This window comes from Prorops nasuta, unplaced genomic scaffold, assembly GCF_024137725.1.
Source record: "Prorops nasuta isolate Cenicafe-Biocafe unplaced genomic scaffold, Cenicafe_Pnas_1.2 PNAS00033, whole genome shotgun sequence".
Taxonomy (NCBI): Eukaryota; Metazoa; Arthropoda; class Insecta; order Hymenoptera; family Bethylidae; genus Prorops; species Prorops nasuta.
Genome location: NW_027116830.1, coordinates 2,127,162 through 2,145,601, shown reverse-complemented (window position 1 = coordinate 2,145,601; position 18,440 = coordinate 2,127,162). Strand labels below are relative to the sequence as shown.

Sequence of the window (18,440 nt, the reverse complement as noted above, 5' to 3'; positions counted from 1 at the left end):
AAAAAATTCGCTAAAGCTGCCTTAACTGGTAACATATTTGTAAAATTGAGAAATTTATAAGAGTTGCAATACGTACAATTAGAATAAAAAAATGCGTAAAATGAAAAATGTTTTTATTTTATTGAGAAATTCCGTTTAATTATGCATTATGATGCTAACACACTTTAAATATTATGGTGTTTAATAAACAATGAAAACGTATAGTACATACGAAGAATTTGTTATGTATACGTTTAAATATAGTTTCTAAGCATTACCGAAAGTTTAACGCAAATCTATAAAAATACAAGGCTAGTTGTCAATTGTATCAAAATCTATGCGGTGGAAGAAGATGGTACATTAGTGGGAACACAGTATTCATACACTTTTTTAACATTCATACATTATTAAAGAACTTCATGTTTCCTGGCTAATAAATGACTCACACATTCAGGCACTCAATTACACTTAGTTGCTAGTGCTACATTATTTCAAACATAGAACTAGCTGAAAAATTGTTCGATCCCACAGTAGTGGCTTGGCACATTGGTTTAAGTTTCTCGTTCCACGCGAAAATCGTAAAAGTACTGAAAGCATTAAAATATATAAATACTTGTGATATGATTATTTCATTGTAATAAAAGATTTATGAAATGTGTGTTAAATATGTTAATTTTACCTCTTTATCCAAATCCTGCTGTGTTCTTATTTTAATAATAGGAAGATTGTTCTGTAAAAGAGTAATGTTACTTACGAATTCTCCTATTTGAAGGAAAAATTAAAGATTTAATCAGCTCACCATTTGACTGTTTGAAACAAGTTTTAAGCGTGGATTTAAAACAAAAGGAACTCCATCGAGATCAGATGATCCAGGCAATGTGCCATAAATCGGTATAGAAGTTGAGACAGTGGGTGAAACAGGAGGCTGAGGTGCAGGCCGCGTGGGCCTATTTTTTGGATTAGGACTTAATGCCTCGCTGTTTTTAATGGCTGAACTAAAATCAGAATTTGTGCTTGGTGAATGAATTCCATTGATTGGCTTAGATGAAATCTTTGGCCTGGGAGGCCTTTGTGGTGGCACTTTAGGAGAAATACCATTTGTTGGATTAGGTGATACATTTTGAAACAAGCTGGAATAAAAAGTAATTCTTTTAGAAGCTGAAGAAAACCAAGGAAAAAATAAATCTGTTTTATAAATCACTTACTTTATGTTCGCATATGGATGAATATCTGTGTTTTCACTTTTTACAATATCTATAGTTTTATAGCACACGCAAACTCCATTTATCATACTGTAAAAAAAATTAAAAATACTCATATATATAAAACAGTATTACTTCTTCTTGCTTTTCAAAGCAAAGCTTCTACAATTTACCCAGCTGCAACAAATCCCTGTGGAGCTTTATTTACTATTCTACTACATATAATTATGTCAGTCACTGCTTTTGAGCATAATTCTCTGTCTCTAAGTTTATAACATAGCTGCTTCTTTCTCCAAGCTTTTTGGACTAAAATTACAAAAAAAATAATAATAATTAAAAAATAGAATAACAACTTGAAACATTAATTATGTTACTTGAATCCAATGTATGAGAAATTGTTCTGTATCCTTCTGGTGGTGATTCTCGTTCATTTATAATGACAACATCCTCTACAATGCTGTGAGCTAAACCCTCAGTCTTTGAGAAGCAGATATATCTGCCCTTCTTCTTTATGAACAAACCACTTTCTCTCCATAGATCAGCATCTGTATCTTGATCGTATGTTCTTGATACCTTGAAAAAATTATTTATTTTTCTTGAAGTTAAAAATTACCAGATCTTATAGCAAAACCATTATATTATACATACAACTTTAAAATTTGTTGGACATTTCTCTACATCTTCTATAATTCTAATAGAAGTGATTGGTCTGTCATCAGGTAGGACAGATGACAACTGATGCACCAGCATTTTACTTGCTGGTTTCTTTGACATTTCTGCAACACAAAATCACTGTTTAACCCAAAAGATCGTTTCAATATGTAAAATTGACATTTGAATACACATCTAGATCATTGAAACATTATACATTGATATTTTTTCGATCGTCAATGAATCGTGAAAGGAATCCTTTCTTTCACAGTTTTTGAAACAGACAGTAATGGTAATTCTTATCATCGTAAATAACCAACGAAAAAAAAGAAATATAGAAAACAAAATCCACTTGACATATTACCTACCACAGGCACCAATAACTTGTACGTTATCATTGGCATTTGGCGTCCAAAAATACATATAATAATAATATTCGAATTCCCATATATATTTACCTGAAAGAATTTCTTGCGTAAGATATATACGAACGAAGCTTTTCTTTTATCATGAAGATTTTTAATCAGCCGGCCAATTGACTGGAGACATTTCCTCTGCGTTCAGAAACTTTTACAAAGGCATCTTTCTTGGAGGTTAATTAACTCGAGAAGGGTTAAAAACCTCTTCAAGGTTTGACTGGTTCGAAGAAATTTTTGAAACTGTGCTGGCAAAAATCGACTGTGCACTTGACTTGCTTGCACAAATACGCAGTTTATTTCTTCTCGTGCATGATCAACACATCAATAGCAGATCAGTAGTATTTCAATGTATTCAATAATAGTCACCATATTTGACATTACTAATAATTGATGGAACGTATAGTCAAGAAGAGTCCCATTTAGCTGGATAACCTCGGTTTACCTCCACGAACTTTGACACCGTTTGACACTACTAATGACCAGGGGCTGGACACTCAGGCCTCGAAGGCTCGAATTATTTGTACCGAAGGCAATTCTTAGCCAACCGAAGAAAGTTAAATTCGAAGAAAATACTGTATTTAAGTTGGTAGCAGTGCTTGAGAATGTTGATAGATATAGCACATAAATGACATATATATATGTTGTCTTGTGGATTGCAAAATCCCATGAACTGCCATAAACGAAGACAAAATGAAGAAATAAGATAATATAAAATTATATAAATATAGGTACAAGAGGAAATTTAACAGATTACTTTGGTTTCAGAATTCCAGATTGGTTCTGAAGAAGAAAAATTCGAAAAAGAAAATGTAGTAGCTAAAGCATCAAAAGCTGGTAATATTTTTAACGTTTGATAATATTTAGTTTAATAAATTTAACATTTTAATGTTATTTCTTTCAATTTTGAGAAGAGGTAGGAGGCAGAGAAAGGACGACAATAGTCTGGAAGGGAAAAAGAATAAATAGATATGTAAAAGGAACTTCAATCTACATAACAATTAACAATTAGATATATATAGTATAGCTGTATCTTTATTTTGTGACTATAAATTGACATATATTTATAGTATATAAAATTTAGCCTTTTAATAACATGACATTTTCTATTTTCCAGATTTATTACAATTGTTCCAGTAAATAATATTTTTATTTAAACATGACTGTTACAAAGAATTTATTTTTTGTTCTTCATATAAATATTATAATTAAGAATTACTTTTTTTTCACATGTAAATATTATAATAAAGTTTTGTTTATACAATTATAAATATATTCAGTAGCTGTTCTTATATGCAAAATAACCCAATCGAATGTTCCAGTATTCAATAATAATTCTAATTCCATTGGTGTAATACTATCTTCCAACAAAATTTTATTTCCAGTCCCATAGTTAAAGCCACAAAGTACTCCAAACGAACCTTCATCTATTTGTATTGCATTATTAAAGCGATATGATGTTTGACTGCCATAGTTCCAGTAGCAGTAGTATCAGTGGTAGAATCATTTCTGTGGTAGCAGAATAATTATTGATTACAGTTACAGCAGTCTGAAAAGTTTTACCATAAAGGCATATTACTATAGTGATAAAAGAATTAAAAGAGGAAAATGATAAAGTATTGACCTGATTATTTGTACTTGCCACTCGAATCAATGTTTTATGTCACTGCCATATAGGCAAGATCAAGTGCTATTGCCAAAATGCTGTCCAACTAATCTGTAAAGTATGAGTGTCGCAGCTAGCCAAAGCATAAACAGGCTCATATATGTAGCGAAGAATGAATCACAAAGAAATATATTTAGATTTGGTGTATCTTCATCTTTTTCTCTTGCTAGAAATGCACGTAAACTCGTGATACTTGACCATTTTTCAGGTGAAGTGTTAATATAAACACCGTCGTCTGTTAAATATCGTCTGTGGTATCTATACGATACTATTAAACGACCTCCCATAAAGGTTTTAACGTTTACAAATGCTGGTAGATTGCTCTTATGTTTAACAGAAGAGATAAATTATTAACAATCCTCAAATTAACTTTATCAGCTAAATTGGAATACTGACCTGTCCGTTTCATGGTTCTTTATCACAATTGTACCAGAGTCACTAAGTGATTGATAGATACATGCACTTAGTGCAACCGTAAGATCTCTCATTGTGAATATTTCAGAATAATGTGTATTTCGATTGGGCATAGGTGCATTTCGTAGTTCAACCAGTGTTTGTAACATATTATGCGCCAGAAACCGGAAATAATAATGGATAAAGGAAGTATGAAAAAATCAATAAAAGGATACTAATTGATTTGTAAACAAATATCTTACTTGCAAATGTCTCACTGGGTCAGTGACCATAGTTTTATTGTAAGCCACACTGGCGCTAAATAGAGGTAGCGTTGTAGGGAGCTAAGCAATTGTTGCTGAGTCTTTTCCTGTTGCAATTCTTAAAATAAAAGTACTTATTCCATTCTTACAGAAGCTGAACCACCACCGAATGCTTCGTGTAACGAGTAATATGACAATAAAGTTCTTAATGACGTTTCGTTAAGCTATGGAATAAATCGAATATGATTAATGGTTTAAATTTTTTCTATTTATTAAAAGGCTATTTAGTTACCTTTTATCCACTTTTTCATTTCGCCGTTCTTTGAACTTTTGCTTCGAAATCTAATTTTTCTGCTGCAAGAATTTCATGTAAATTTGGTTGTTCTCTAGGCCTATAAGTAGGTTCATCATTAGTCATTGCTTCATCGTCTAAAAAGTAAAATAAAGTATTATGTGCTTTTATAGAAAGTTAGTGGAGAACATAATAAAATGATATAAGACCTGCATTGTGAGACATTGTTAGCATCGTTATCAGTGCTTGTGCTGTTGTTGCAAAGCTGCCTCAAAACATCATCTGCTTGTTCAAGCCATGTATAGTTGATATCTGAACTGTTCGCTGTCAACCTCAAATCCAGTTGATAATGTTGACAATTCTTCCATGAGATTTTTTAAACAGGCTATAAATTACAGCTGTTGTGTCATGATATCCAGTTGTCCTATTACCTTCTTTAGCTTCTCCTAAAATAAGAATATAAGAATAATTGATTAGAATAATATACCTGCTTGTTAATTAACTTAACGAAAAAAATACAAAAATACCTTCATCTCCAATATATTTAATGCTTCCACCAATTTCTCCTCTATCCATCTTCATTGTTAAAGGAGGACTTCCAAGATCGGGATCTTCACTATTAACTGGATCATCGTCCTAGTTTAATACTAGCTTATCTTCTTTCTTTTTACCACACTCAATAGCAAGTGTGCTCCAATCTATTCATTGCCATGAATCTACATAGAATGCAGAATAATGCTTATAAAAATAACAGATTGACATAAGTTTTGTGAGTGAGGATCTTGTTAACATTATTATGACTTCCTTCGACAGTAGTTTCTGTAATGCTTATATCCTAATCTATTATTCCAGTATTAATTTGAGAACCCTGTACCTTGATCTTACTGGGGACATTAAGAATGCCTGTTATTGAATATTAAAATAGATTAATAATATAAGAGTAACACATTATAACAGCAGCATTAAGTAGGAAAGATACAAATTCAAACTGTCCTCTCTATTAGCATCCATTACTTTATTAGGCAATTTTGATAAGAATTCAAATGCTAGAGCAGGATAACCAGCTTTGAAGAGGGTATGTGCAGTGGTAAAGTATAATTGTTGCACCAGTGGCATAATACTACCTTCCAACATTCACTATTTATCTGGCCTAAGCTTCTGTTTTCAATACCATAAGTAAAGTTAAAAATTACTACAGAATGACCCTCCCTTTTATCTTGTGTTGTTGAGGTTAATTTATTATCTGAGTAGCACTGAGTGCATATGTAAAGATACATAAAATTTGAAAACGTTTGGATTTGCTGAATCAATGTGAAAACAAAATATTAGTCAAGATATAATATAAAAAAAATTTTAGGAAAGTGATTTAAGAGATACACCGTTGCTTACCTATTCTGTCATAAGGCTTTTTAGATTCATCGTTGTATTGTAGATACATCATACCAATGTTGGTTAAAAACAGTGTATTCAGAGAAACAGAATGATTTTTTAAAATCCAAAGCACCGTACTATGCAGGGCAGATCTGTATGGGCCTTGGCATATCCTGATTTTCTCTTTCTTTCTCACATCCTAGTATTCCCTCGTACAACACTTTTCTTAAATTTAAAGATGCTATATTATCCTTGTAAAGCCTCATCAGCACCATTGCAACTTGTAGGTTATTTAACTTATTCACACAACTTCAATGGCATTTGTCAATGCCCCTGCTAATAAGGAAAATGTTTCTGCATACTCAAATCTTTGCTTCCCAAGCAAAGCAACGTTATTCTTTAAAGCTGTTTGTCTCCAGTGGTTCTTAGCAAAATTGTTAGCAAAGAATTCTGTCATTCTTTTGACTCTCTAATTCCTAAAAAGACCCCGAGTAAGATTTTTCTTCTTCATGCCTAAATGATAAATTGCTGTGTCCAATGGATCTTGCTTACGTTGGAAAGCTGCTTATGGCTATTTTTTCTATATATCTTCTAACAAATATGTTACTCCTAATCCACCATCCAACGTTTAGTTCCTTCTGCACAAATCATTTTGATTCATTCTTGAACTAAAATATATATATGTCATTAGGTCTGTTCTCGTTGGCCTACACTTTTAACACTTTCTACACTTTCCGTATTTCTGTCTTTGTCCATTGTATAAGTTGACACCCTAAAAAGTGCACAAAGTGTAAAAAGTGTAGGCAACGAGAACAGACCTATTATGTGTTATATGATATCTATCAACATTCAAGATGGCGGCCCAGCAATTTATCCCTTTATCCCCTCCATCTTGGCTTCACTTTCGCAAGCATATATAGTCACTCGCAGTCGCTCGTATTTTTAAGGAGCCCATATCTGATTCTTAACAGTGATTTATTTTTATGAACCAATTGCTTCGCCACAAAATATTATATAATATATCGAAAACTTATTATAAATTTCGAAAATCTGTTAATTCTTTGATAAAGTAGATTCGGTCTTACGAAAGAATGAATGAACCTTTCTGCATCTCTAATATTCAAGCTACACTAAATGCATCAATTGCATATACTCCTTATATAGCTTTAACATTCCTGTTCGTTGTTAATAAGAAAAATTGAATCAAGAAGTATTATCCTTTCTCATTTCACTAATAGCGATAATGGAGCGTCTACTATTACCAGCTTCATGGGTGAGCAAGATCGCCTTTTATAAAAAGCAATCGCACAACTGCACTTGCGAACCGTCAAATTACTTTTCACCGATTTTCGATTATTTTAACATACTAAATAATCTTTATAACATTTTTAAATCATGCAGGTTTATAGCCCATAAAATTATGAAAATAACGATATAATAATCATAAAAGTTCGTGACGTCTATTTTTTTAACGAAAAAGGGTACTTGCACCGTAAAATTGAAACCTAACCGTTTTGGAAGTTTGAAAAGCATTTTTAAGATAGCTTAGAACATACATTTTCTTGTGACACAATAAATTGCAAAATTAACATTATAATATTTATAAGGGTTTGTGTCAATTTTTCTTGTAGTAACGAGGAAATGCTTCATGCATACCAATCCGGTGAATGCCCTAGGAAGGCAAAACTTCGAGAAGATCTTTATGAGGCTTCAATATTTTTGTCTTATATTTTTAATATTGCTCTTTTAAGGGTAAACACGAGATAGGTAGCATTTCCTCATTAATTAAAAAAGAAATAATAAGGGTGTCACGATCACTCATGAATATTATTACGCGCAGCTTTCACTATTTAATGGTGTAGAAGATAGTATGGTTGAAATAAATGAAATAAATTTTCTGTCATCCTGAAATTGGTGCCGAAATTTTGAGAATGTTACAAAACCTACTTTTCTTATGCAAGTTCCCTTCATTGTTTAAAAAAAGGACGTTAAGGTTGTCACGAACTTACAGCATTTTTTCCTTATTGTTGTTACTTTTAATAATAAAAAATGTATATTTAAATCGCCGCGCCGTGTGATAGGTATGGCATGGCAATATTCACACCGCGCGATACTCCACACCCCACACGCCGTGTAATGGCACCTTATTACTCTCTCCTTTGTTTTTTTTTTTTTTTTTTTTTTACATGGGAAAAATCCTCCTAGGACACCCTGGGATGGATATAACACCCCTCAAGTTAGTTCTAGGTTAGGCAACTTACGAACCAGCCCGACGGGTGTTCCACCTCAGGGTAGTGTTGGACTCACTATTTTTAAACAGTGCCTACCAACTAAAAAACCCATGCTATTTGCTTACAATAGCGATTGAACGTGGTTGACTCCTTGACGATGCTACAACTACGAGCCATTCCTCCTTCCATAATTATTCCAAGGTATCCATTATCCATGGAGTTTTAAATGAAATAAGAAGATTTATTAGTTGATACATTTTCATGTCTTCACACGTTTCACCGGGGTTGATGGAACGTTAACTCTTTATACTTGAGGTACGTAAAAGATGGTCGTTATGTCTACGAAATGAATAAAAAAAAATTAACGATAATAAGGAGGGGAATTAGAGATTTATCTTATTCAAGCGCGAGATTTAGGCAACTATTGCGTGGTGATAATTATTGGATTAGGTAAAGCGTGGTGAATGTTATGCATTATTTATTTAATGGGAAAACACTCCTATAATGCTATTGCTCAAGTTGCTTGATAACCTATGCCATTCATTGCAATAAAAAATGCTATCATTCATAAGTATCACACTTGTAAGATTCATTCATATTCACTGTCATTTATTGCCCGCACCTGTTGAACCAGAAACGAATGCATGGATATTTTGGCGATATTCATGATCCGATTTACGAATCTCTGGTCACAAGGGTGGCTAATGAAAAGTGAATCCCATTCGTATATTCCATGGCCCAAAATCCATTTCCCGATGGATTGTGAACCATTTAGCCTCCGGTACCTCCAGATACGAAGAGTAGGTACCATAGCGCGATGAGTCAACGCTATGAGGCCTAACCCCGCATATTACTGGATCGGAGCAACTGTGGAGGTGGAATATTTCATTCAGACACGCTACTCAATCGTTTCGAAATATCGAAGAGTTAGCTTTTTCACATTATACACAGCAATCAGTAATCAATGCATTTCAGGAGGAATTTCCGAAGAAACAAATTTTTATTGAGAAATTGGAAGGGCATTCACCGAAAATGTGAACTGAGTATTTAAAGAAATTTCTATTAAGATAGATTGAAAACAAATAAAAGGTTTATTAATGTGTCGGAATGACTTTAAAGATAGATAAACGTTTCAAAGGAACAGCGGAATTTTGAATAAAGCAATGAGGCCTAGGCTTGACAATTCATAAAGAAATAGGATGTTAACAAAGGAGAAATACGAAACATAAATGAACTGTAGACAGAAGGGTTGACTTACAGTTACTATCGTTCTGGCATGCGAACGGTTCGAAACTTAGCAGAATGGTTCGGATGTAAAAATAGTGAATCGGGGTAGGGTCTGTTCTTCGACATATATATATATATATATATATATATATATATATTTAAATTTATTACCTTTTTTGCAAAACGTCGAAAGAAGAAATTGAGAAAAGCATAAAAGCAATTCGGAGCGTCTAATATTATTAGTATATTGCAGTATCTTCTGATAACATTGGTTTTCGATTCAAAAATAAAGTACCATAATGGACTAAAAGAATAGAAGAAGACAGTCTTGCAAACCATTGCAATTAATTAATGTTTTTCTCGGAAAAGACAGTTAAATACTAATCCAAGTCATTTATGTACAATAATAATCCCACAGTTCATGTGTTTGTAAAATCAAGGGCGAGACAAGTTTTTCAAAACATTAATTTTTCGCTTTACCCATCTGTTGGCATACTTTTCTAGAAGCTGCTGACGCTTCTTCGTCATGTTTTAATTTTCTATTACGTTTATTACATTCCTTTTGTATCAAAATTACACATAATTTATGTAATAATTGTTCTTTCAATAATATTTCATGGTTCTTACAGATGAACCATTCGTCAAAAGAAAATTCTTCAAGAATGAATGTTTTCAAACGCAAATAGACAAATATGTCATGTAATGAAATTCTTCGGTTTATTATAATTATTCCAGCTTCTATAATATCATTCAACTTATTGCCACGTAATAAACAAGCCTTACAAGCAGGACATGCTTTCTTTTGAAAGTACCTCATAATTTGTGCTTTAATATCGTGTAATAGTTGATAGTCGTATACAGTAAGTGGTAGAACATTGTTCTCAAACCTTCTGCTACTGGGGCCTTCGTCATATGTGATATTAACTGTTGGATCATCGACACTGCTAGAAATTTTTAGACAATAAATAATGAGGATAAGCCTTCCTTTTAACGGACAAACAAATGATCATGCTTCAAATTGTTGTGGAAATACAGTTTGCTGAGAAGCTCATTGAGAATGAAAATAGTAATATTGATAAGAGGAGCAATAGATATAACCGCGTTAACGATTTATAACATTACATTCTTAATTGTAAATGTTTTAAAAGAGCACGTACATAGCGAAGGTCTGTACCAAACTTTCTTATCTAATTCACATAATACTAAAAATACATTGACGTGCAAATATTTCAGCTTCAACTAATTGTTATGAATAGTTTTCATAGAGAGAAAAAAGTTGTTCCGCAGGAATAGGACCAAAAGGAATATAATTTATTAATTTCTTCATTCTCTTCGAGCATTACTTATTTATAATGGTAAATCTTTCTACAGGAAATTTTGGATGCTACTTTATCTGAGGTTTAATTAATAAACATTCATGGATGATATGTGTATTGTTTTTTATAACTGCAACATTGAGAACTTTTGATTGTAATATAAATTGGCTTAGTATCCGATAAAAGTAAATTATGTTTTTACTATTAATTACTTATATATCATTACTTCCAAGTATGTATAAGCTTCGATTAATGGAAATTATAATTAAAAATTTTCTACGACTTTAATAGACGTCATGAGCAGTTAGCGTGTCACAACGTTTATTCTCTACATTTACATAATTTTAAGCGGAGTAAGTCTATATTGGGTAAACAGTCTAAAAAGAAGCACCAGTAATAGAGCCTTCTAGGTCAGGTGTAACCCTTTTGAATTTTTTTATAATTTGTTGTTTTAAATATAGTACATTATGCAAAACAAACAAATTCAAACATTAGAAACTTGTCGTTGCCCACCACTCTAACTTTTTCTTTAACCGTACCTGGATTTCGGTCAATTGTCTCGCGGTCGCCTTACAATGCGTCACGGGTACAAGAGTGACAGAGATATTTTAACAACGCTCTCGGAAACCAAGCTGAAATGTGCAGAAAATTCAGAGCCTTCTTCATTATAATATAATAAAATGTAAACTGTAAGGTACCACTAATATATAAATAATCGTCCGGTTATCCTCGTGATTGGGCATATTTTCACCTTAAAATTACGCTTAATCTATTGATATTACTTTTACAAATGTTTAATTAATATTATAAAAATTAAAATTTTTGATTGGGCATTGGATGACTGGTTTATAAGGGTGCTACAATTTCGATCGGTTCATTGCCATTGGATTATACCACGGGACTCCATGCTACAACTGCTACATAACATAACGAGACATGGAAAAGTGATATGTAATAGCTAATTAGGGACCTTTAAATTATATTATGACCGATTACATTTCCCAGAGTATACTTCGTAAAAACAATATTGTGGTATTTAAAGAAATGAAGAAATACAATTTTGTATACATTCGAAAGTATTGGTTTCAAAATTTTGGTTTAAAACATGGTGTAACTTCAATGATGTATAATATTTTAAAGACACATTCTTGAGGATGACGGAAGAGCATCTGAGCTAAATCCTAAATAAGAGAATAAAAGAATATTCAGAACCAATATACTGATTATTTACTAAGAATATTAGAGTACTGGACTTTTAGTCCCAGTTTGGCCTGAAGAATGTGTCTTTGAAATATTAAGCATCATTGCTGTAACACCGTGTATAGTCTCTAAATCCTTTTAGAAAAACTCGAGCATCATGTAGATGACAGAATTCTGAAAAATTCTTAATAATGTAGAAAGTTATTGTATTCTTCAATTCTTGTGTCTATAGCATATACTGTGATTCAATGTACTACATTGTTGTAATTAAACATTCAACAAATTTGTATAAATTGATAAAACAAGTTTATATTTACTTTTCTATTTCTTGCGATGTATCTAAACCAAGAATATCTCGCAAAGAATCATCTAAATCATCTTCATCGATATGTAATTGCGGATAATCTACCTGGATTTCATGTTCAACGCCAGCAGCAGGAATATCCTGTGCAAACTGGTCATTGAAAAAATCTCGCTTGCCTAACAAGTCATCGCAGCCTACTAATTGATCCATGCCATCTACTTCGCAATTAGTTCCATCGATTCTTAAATTTGAATATCTTGTGAGTAAAACGGTTCGCCACGCAAATTCAAAATGGGCAACGGTAAGATGGTTATTGTCGCCTTGCTCGCTTTTCAAAAGACCAAACAAATTTTCTAAAGGATCTTGATTTAAGTAACGAAGGTTCAATTCCTGAAAACCCAATCTTTGCAAATCTATCCATAAATCATGAAAAACGAATAAATTGCTTAGCAAGACTTTAGGTGTTGGCGTATTTACAGCACTTCCGTCATAATGATAAAATTTTAAAGTTTCTGCTTTTAATCTATAGCTTGTCCATTTACGAATATGATCGGACGTCGCAGAAATTGGAGCTCTGGTCGAATTAGATTTTTTATCATTACTACTACTACCAAGAATAGAGTCAAACATTTCGTCTATCTCGTCAAATATTTCTGCTGTAATTTTTGCCGTGAAATTGTTTTCAGGATCGTTACTCCACATTTCTCTTAAACTTTCTGCTATTGACTTGCTGACTATCTGAGCAGATTTATTTACCTTCATCTTACTCCTTGAGGAAGGAAATAAATGGTCTTCTGTTAATTTCGTCATATTACCCTGACAATATGTATAAAATAACTTTACAACATCAGACCAATACCCAATCTTCCCACCCCAGTGTATCGTATTGCCAGGATATTGAGATTTAATGTTAATACCCTGAGTAGAAGAAGGGTGCTCTTTCAACCATTTTTCATATCTCCCCCTTAAAGATGTGACAAAAGTTTTAATAATGTGTGGAACATCTGCAATTATATATATTTTATGGTCGTAATTTGGGATTGTAAAGAAATTCCCTGATTGATGAACGTTTGTCTTCCGCGCAAGGTTAGCTAAGGCCTTTCTGTTCGGACCTCCTTGATCGGATACAACAGCAACAATGGTTAAGCCCATATCTATTAAATCTTTTATGGTAATTAACAATAAAGTTTCCAGCTCTGCGCCACTCATAGCCGATTTTGAATAATAATACGACAGAGGCTGTTTCCTTGGGGTATTTATACTTTGAATCATAAATACGAGAACATGATCCACCAAATCACTTTTACCACTAATAAAGCCGGATACGGAGGCCATCCCCTCTGTGTAAATCAACCTTCTTTTCAAGCATGTCTCGTCCATTGTAAGTACAAAAACTTTATCTAAACTACTTAGCCTAGCTACATTCTCTTTAATAGCATTGTATAAAATATCATTTTTACCTGGTTTTATAGGAAAACGTTTAATTGTTCGAGAAATGGTCTTTCTATCGGGCAATATCATGGTATTACCTAAAAATGTGTAGCACTTATTACTACGACGCTGAATATCAACAGCTAGCATTTTCTCGCCTTCTCCGTAACGACGTCCATGAATGTTTCGATTTTGGTTATGAATGTTCATTGACACTATTTCTCGAAGAGCTTTAGAATTTATATTACCATAGGAAGGTTGGTCTTGCAATTTCTTTTTCAATTCTTCGCATTCCTTCATTTTGTCAAAATACTTTTGTTGCATTACACAAAAATCATTATACGAATTTCGTAATTTCGTTAGCAGTATTTTAGTTTTCGGAGAGGGTGGCGTATCTAACGAAATGCCCGCGTCTTGTGCCACCTTTTTTATTGTCAATCGTTCAGTTGAATCTATATAAATTGAAAGTAATTATTATTAATAACAGCAGAATTCTTCTTAAATAATACCAAACAAATAAAGCGAAATATAATTCACATACTTGAAGGTCGCCTCTTTCTCTTGGTATTCGTATTTTCAATCATATTACTCTCAACTTTCTGCAGAATACGGTTATTAATAATTTCATAAATGTATATGTCTCGAGAAGGTCGAGTTAAAATTAATAGTATGTGACGCATTTGCATTATTGAAATAAATGGAGATTATATTATGAAGTATCACTTCCTTTTTATTATATAAGATTAAAAATTAACGCCTGCGTTCATATTTACATATTAGTGAAAACCCATACAGCATCCACATGACTAAATGATATCTTTACTATGTATCACATGACAGTTACTATAGAAGCCTCTCGCGTTAAGGTCGAAATTTGGCACCATAATTTATGAATCATTCGACTATGAGCGCTAACGTGGAGATTAATTTAGAAAGCGCCAAGAAGGAAAGATTGTAAGAGTGACGGAAGCGAGTGTCGTGTGCTGACAAGGAAACAATTACTATTATATAAGTGATCAGGACAGGTTAATCGGGGATTTGGAGAACAAATTTTGAAAATTTGTATAAAAATTACGCGAAATTTTTTTTCAATAGACAAACTGAAATCGGGCGAGTGGCTTTGTTTGGCAGGGGCTTATAGCAAGTCACCAGGATGGTTATAAGCTAACAGGTCGGTTAATCTATACAGATTGGACTTTGGGCGATTTTTATGGAGTGTACAAACAGCGAACAAGAAAGTAAAGATAGATTAAGCAATTCGGAGTGTTTTATGACAGGAATTTTGGCTGATACTGAAGAAAATGACGTTAGGACTATTTTGAAACCAACGCATTGTAAAAGAAAGATAATAAGCGTCGATTTAAAATTTTAATTTTAATAATTGCTAGGTTTTAAGATGGCTTAATGTATGTTTTTCCAAATTATATTGTCGAGAAAAGCCACGGCTCTTTCAGCCGTGTCTATAGAATATTTGTACCTTTAGAATTTGTAATGTTGATTTTTCTTTATTATAAAAAGTAATTTGTAGTTTTCAGTATTTTGTTTTAAAAGACTACATCCCTTGGAAAAATGAAGCGTTAAAAACGATTAGTTTGTAAGTGCTGTATGTGTATGAGAATAAATAAAAATATAATACGCATGCATGTATACCTCCGATGCAAAGGTACACAGTGATATAAAAAACCATTTGTTAATTACCTCAGGATATGTAATAACCGGCTCGTGATTGTCATTCAAATTATAATTTATGAATGATGTGGAAGGTTCATTATGCAAAATTCGACTTGCACACAAAGGAGCTTCGTCAGTATTTACAGGTGTATTTACAAGTGGTATCTCAGCAGCTTTAAGAATGCGCAAAGAAATTGTTTACTTGAAATAGTTAAATAGAAATAACGTAAAGATTAAGAGAAGGCAAAGACAGGACAAAATTGTATTATTAATGTTCGCGTTCAGTTATTTGACATAAGTTTGTACAGTCAATTTAATTTTCTGTTCATCCGAAATGAGCTATTACGATAAATTTATTTAACATTTGATGTACAAAGCGATAAAAAAATTGTATGATTCAGCAGATTTAATTACGTCAGTAAACCAATTGAATATTAATGTTACATTCGCGACTATCATACTTCTTGTTTACCCTAATGAGTTTACATTATTAACGTTTTCAAAATTATCTAGTTACCTTCATTAACAACATTTGAATTAATTGTTATGAACTCTGCTACTTGTTCGTCACTTAAAGATTGTGCCCCGTGTACAATCGGATATGCTGTGCTCACAAGTCGTTTTCCAGCTTGCGTACATTTATAATCAGTAACATTAAAGTGACAGCTGCAAACAAAGCGGCTTCTTGAAAGGAAACTGATGGGTAAGCAAATTAGGTCTTCATTGCCAACAATTTGTATCCATCTTTTGCATCTGTTTTTAAAAATTTAGTAATCATAATGAATTTTTTTAAAGTACAAACACTAATATTGCATGCAGAAAACAATTAAATATTGACAAAGTGACTAATATTATAGTGTCATTGATTAAAATTTCTAAAAAAACTATATATACTAAAATCTTAGTTAACTCTATTCTGTGAACTCTGCATGTGCTGCTTGAAGTTAGTCTCTTTTCATGCTTTAACCACTATCTCTCTCAGCCCTGGAGGAACAGACTTTTCTATTTCATTGCGTATTCTTATTTCTAAATATTATTAAAACCGCATTATTATTTTTTCAAATTTCTTTCAGAACTTTATGTGACCTATTAATTTAAAATTGTACGTATATAGGTCTATAATATGCACGTACACTCTGGGAAATTGAATCGTTCCGAAATGTCAAACGAAATTAAATAGGCCTAAGTTAGCTGGTGGACAAGATTTTTCCTCGTTGCACAGCTTACCTGCTACACCACTGAGTCCCAAGCAATAAACAGAGGGCAATAAACCGACCGAAAATGACTAACCCTTATATACCTGCACTCGAATGATCAATCAAAAATTCTAATTTTAATATTATTAATTAAACATTCTTAAAACTGGTATCAAAACATTGCTTTTATTTTTAAGATGAGAATGAGCCCAAACACGAGGCTAATCGTACGATTATTTCTGTATTAGGTGTATCCTATATATATATATATATATAATTCATATTTTATTAAATTCTAATGAAACTCTGTTTTATTTTGTATTTGTGTTACTTAGTAAATTAAAATATATATAAAACAAAATAGCAGAAAGGATCGACTAACAATTATCGGAGTTAATACGATGTCAATGAAAATAGGAATTTTTCAACCTTCAAGAAAGGGCGAAATATAAATTATGTACAAAAATATTATTAAATAATGGATAAACATTTATTTCATTTAAATATATATGTAATTAAAAGATATGCGTAAATACTTTAAAGTCCTATCTAAATTTCTCAAAAAAAAAGTTTTATTAGATTTAATTAATTCGAGAACTGCAAGATAAATCTAATACAGAAATAATCGTCCAATTAGCCTCGTGTTTAGGCTCATTCTCATCTTAAAAATAAAAGCAATGTATTGATAACAGTTTTAAAAATGTTTAATTAATAATATTAAAATTAGAATTTTTGATTGATCATTCGAGTGTAGGTATATAAGGGTTAGTCATTTTCGGTCGGTTTATTGCCCTCTGTTTATTGCTTGGGATTCGGTGGTATAGCAGGTAAGCTATGCAACGAGGAAAAATCTTGTCCATCAGCTAACTTAGGCCTATTTAATTTCGTTTGACATTTCGGAACGATTCAATTTCCCAGAGTGTATATGCGTAACGAGCAGGCATGCTATGTCGCTCAAAGCTACAGCTGCATGCAATTTCAATTTGAAATATATAGTAAACTACTGAATGCAATTAAAAAATAATAGAAGGGTTTACGAAAGGTCTTGAGATATGGTACAGGAATGTGTGATATAGGCTAGCGATGTCCATTTAAAAAGGAAAAAAAAGGAATAACTACATTTAGATCTTTCTATAATTCAAATAATTAATGGCAAAAAATAAAAAGAAAGTCACATTAAAGGGACACATTTAGAACTGTGAACATAGAGATAACGTTTTCAATTGATGGAATCATTGAACAGATTTTTTCACAAAAACCTATATTATGGCTTCCCCTCTGTACACAGGGACTGTCAAATAAAGTGATCTAGTGTCCGAAAGCGAAAGAGTCGCGATGAAAATCAATAGGCGTATCATTGATTGATGATACATAAAGAAGTGAACAAGCGGCTCGTTACGTTTCTTCTTCACTAATACAGCTTCGCGGAATAAGCAACATGTTTTTATCAATGTAATAATCGGTGAAATTAGAGTAAGAGAAAGATAGTGTGCAATTATTTCTCTCTCTTTCTTTCCCTCCCTCTCTCTTATTCACATGTACATACAGAAACCTTCAAATATTAACTGTGTTATATTCAACAAAGGTAAAAATAAACCTACTACTGTGTGTATATGTTTGAAATTCAAAAA

The 18,440-nt window shown here is 32.4% G+C and overlaps 1 protein-coding gene and 1 long non-coding RNA gene across 2 annotated transcripts; one reads left to right on the top strand and one right to left on the bottom strand.

Annotated features, from left to right (window-relative positions):
• Window positions 1–96: 96 nt before the first annotated feature.
• On the bottom strand, window positions 97–2,430 carry Mvb12 (multivesicular body subunit 12-like Mvb12). The gene is made up of 8 exons (XM_066743418.1): window positions 2,291–2,430; window positions 1,830–1,957; window positions 1,556–1,754; window positions 1,355–1,487; window positions 1,185–1,271; window positions 779–1,109; window positions 659–709; window positions 97–566 (listed from the first exon to the last, which is right to left on the bottom strand). The coding sequence occupies exons 2-8, from the start codon at window positions 1,953–1,955 to the stop codon at window positions 531–533; spliced, it is 963 nt and encodes a 320-aa protein (XP_066599515.1). The 5' UTR covers window positions 1,956–1,957; window positions 2,291–2,430; the 3' UTR covers window positions 97–530.
• Window positions 2,431–2,943: 513 nt separating this feature from the next.
• LOC136783362 (uncharacterized) lies at window positions 2,944–3,479 on the top strand. Its single transcript, XR_010824252.1, has 2 exons — window positions 2,944–3,085; window positions 3,163–3,479. It is a non-coding gene; the product is annotated as an uncharacterized lncRNA (long non-coding RNA).
• The last annotated feature ends 14,961 nt before the right edge of the window (window positions 3,480–18,440 follow it).

Bases quoted from the DNA above. Each gene is read 5' to 3' on its own strand.
- Mvb12 (XM_066743418.1), bottom strand. From the start codon at position 1,955: ATGTCAAAGAAACCAGCAAGTAAAATGCTGGTGCATCAGTTGTCATCT. The intron at 1,272-1,354 runs GTAAATTGTAGA...TTTTTTTTACAG, and splicing joins CAGGGATTTGTTGCAGCTGG to TATGATAAATGGAGTTTGCG. The intron at 1,110-1,184 runs GTAAGTGATTTA...TTTTTATTCCAG, and splicing joins CATCCATATGCGAACATAAA to CTTGTTTCAAAATGTATCAC.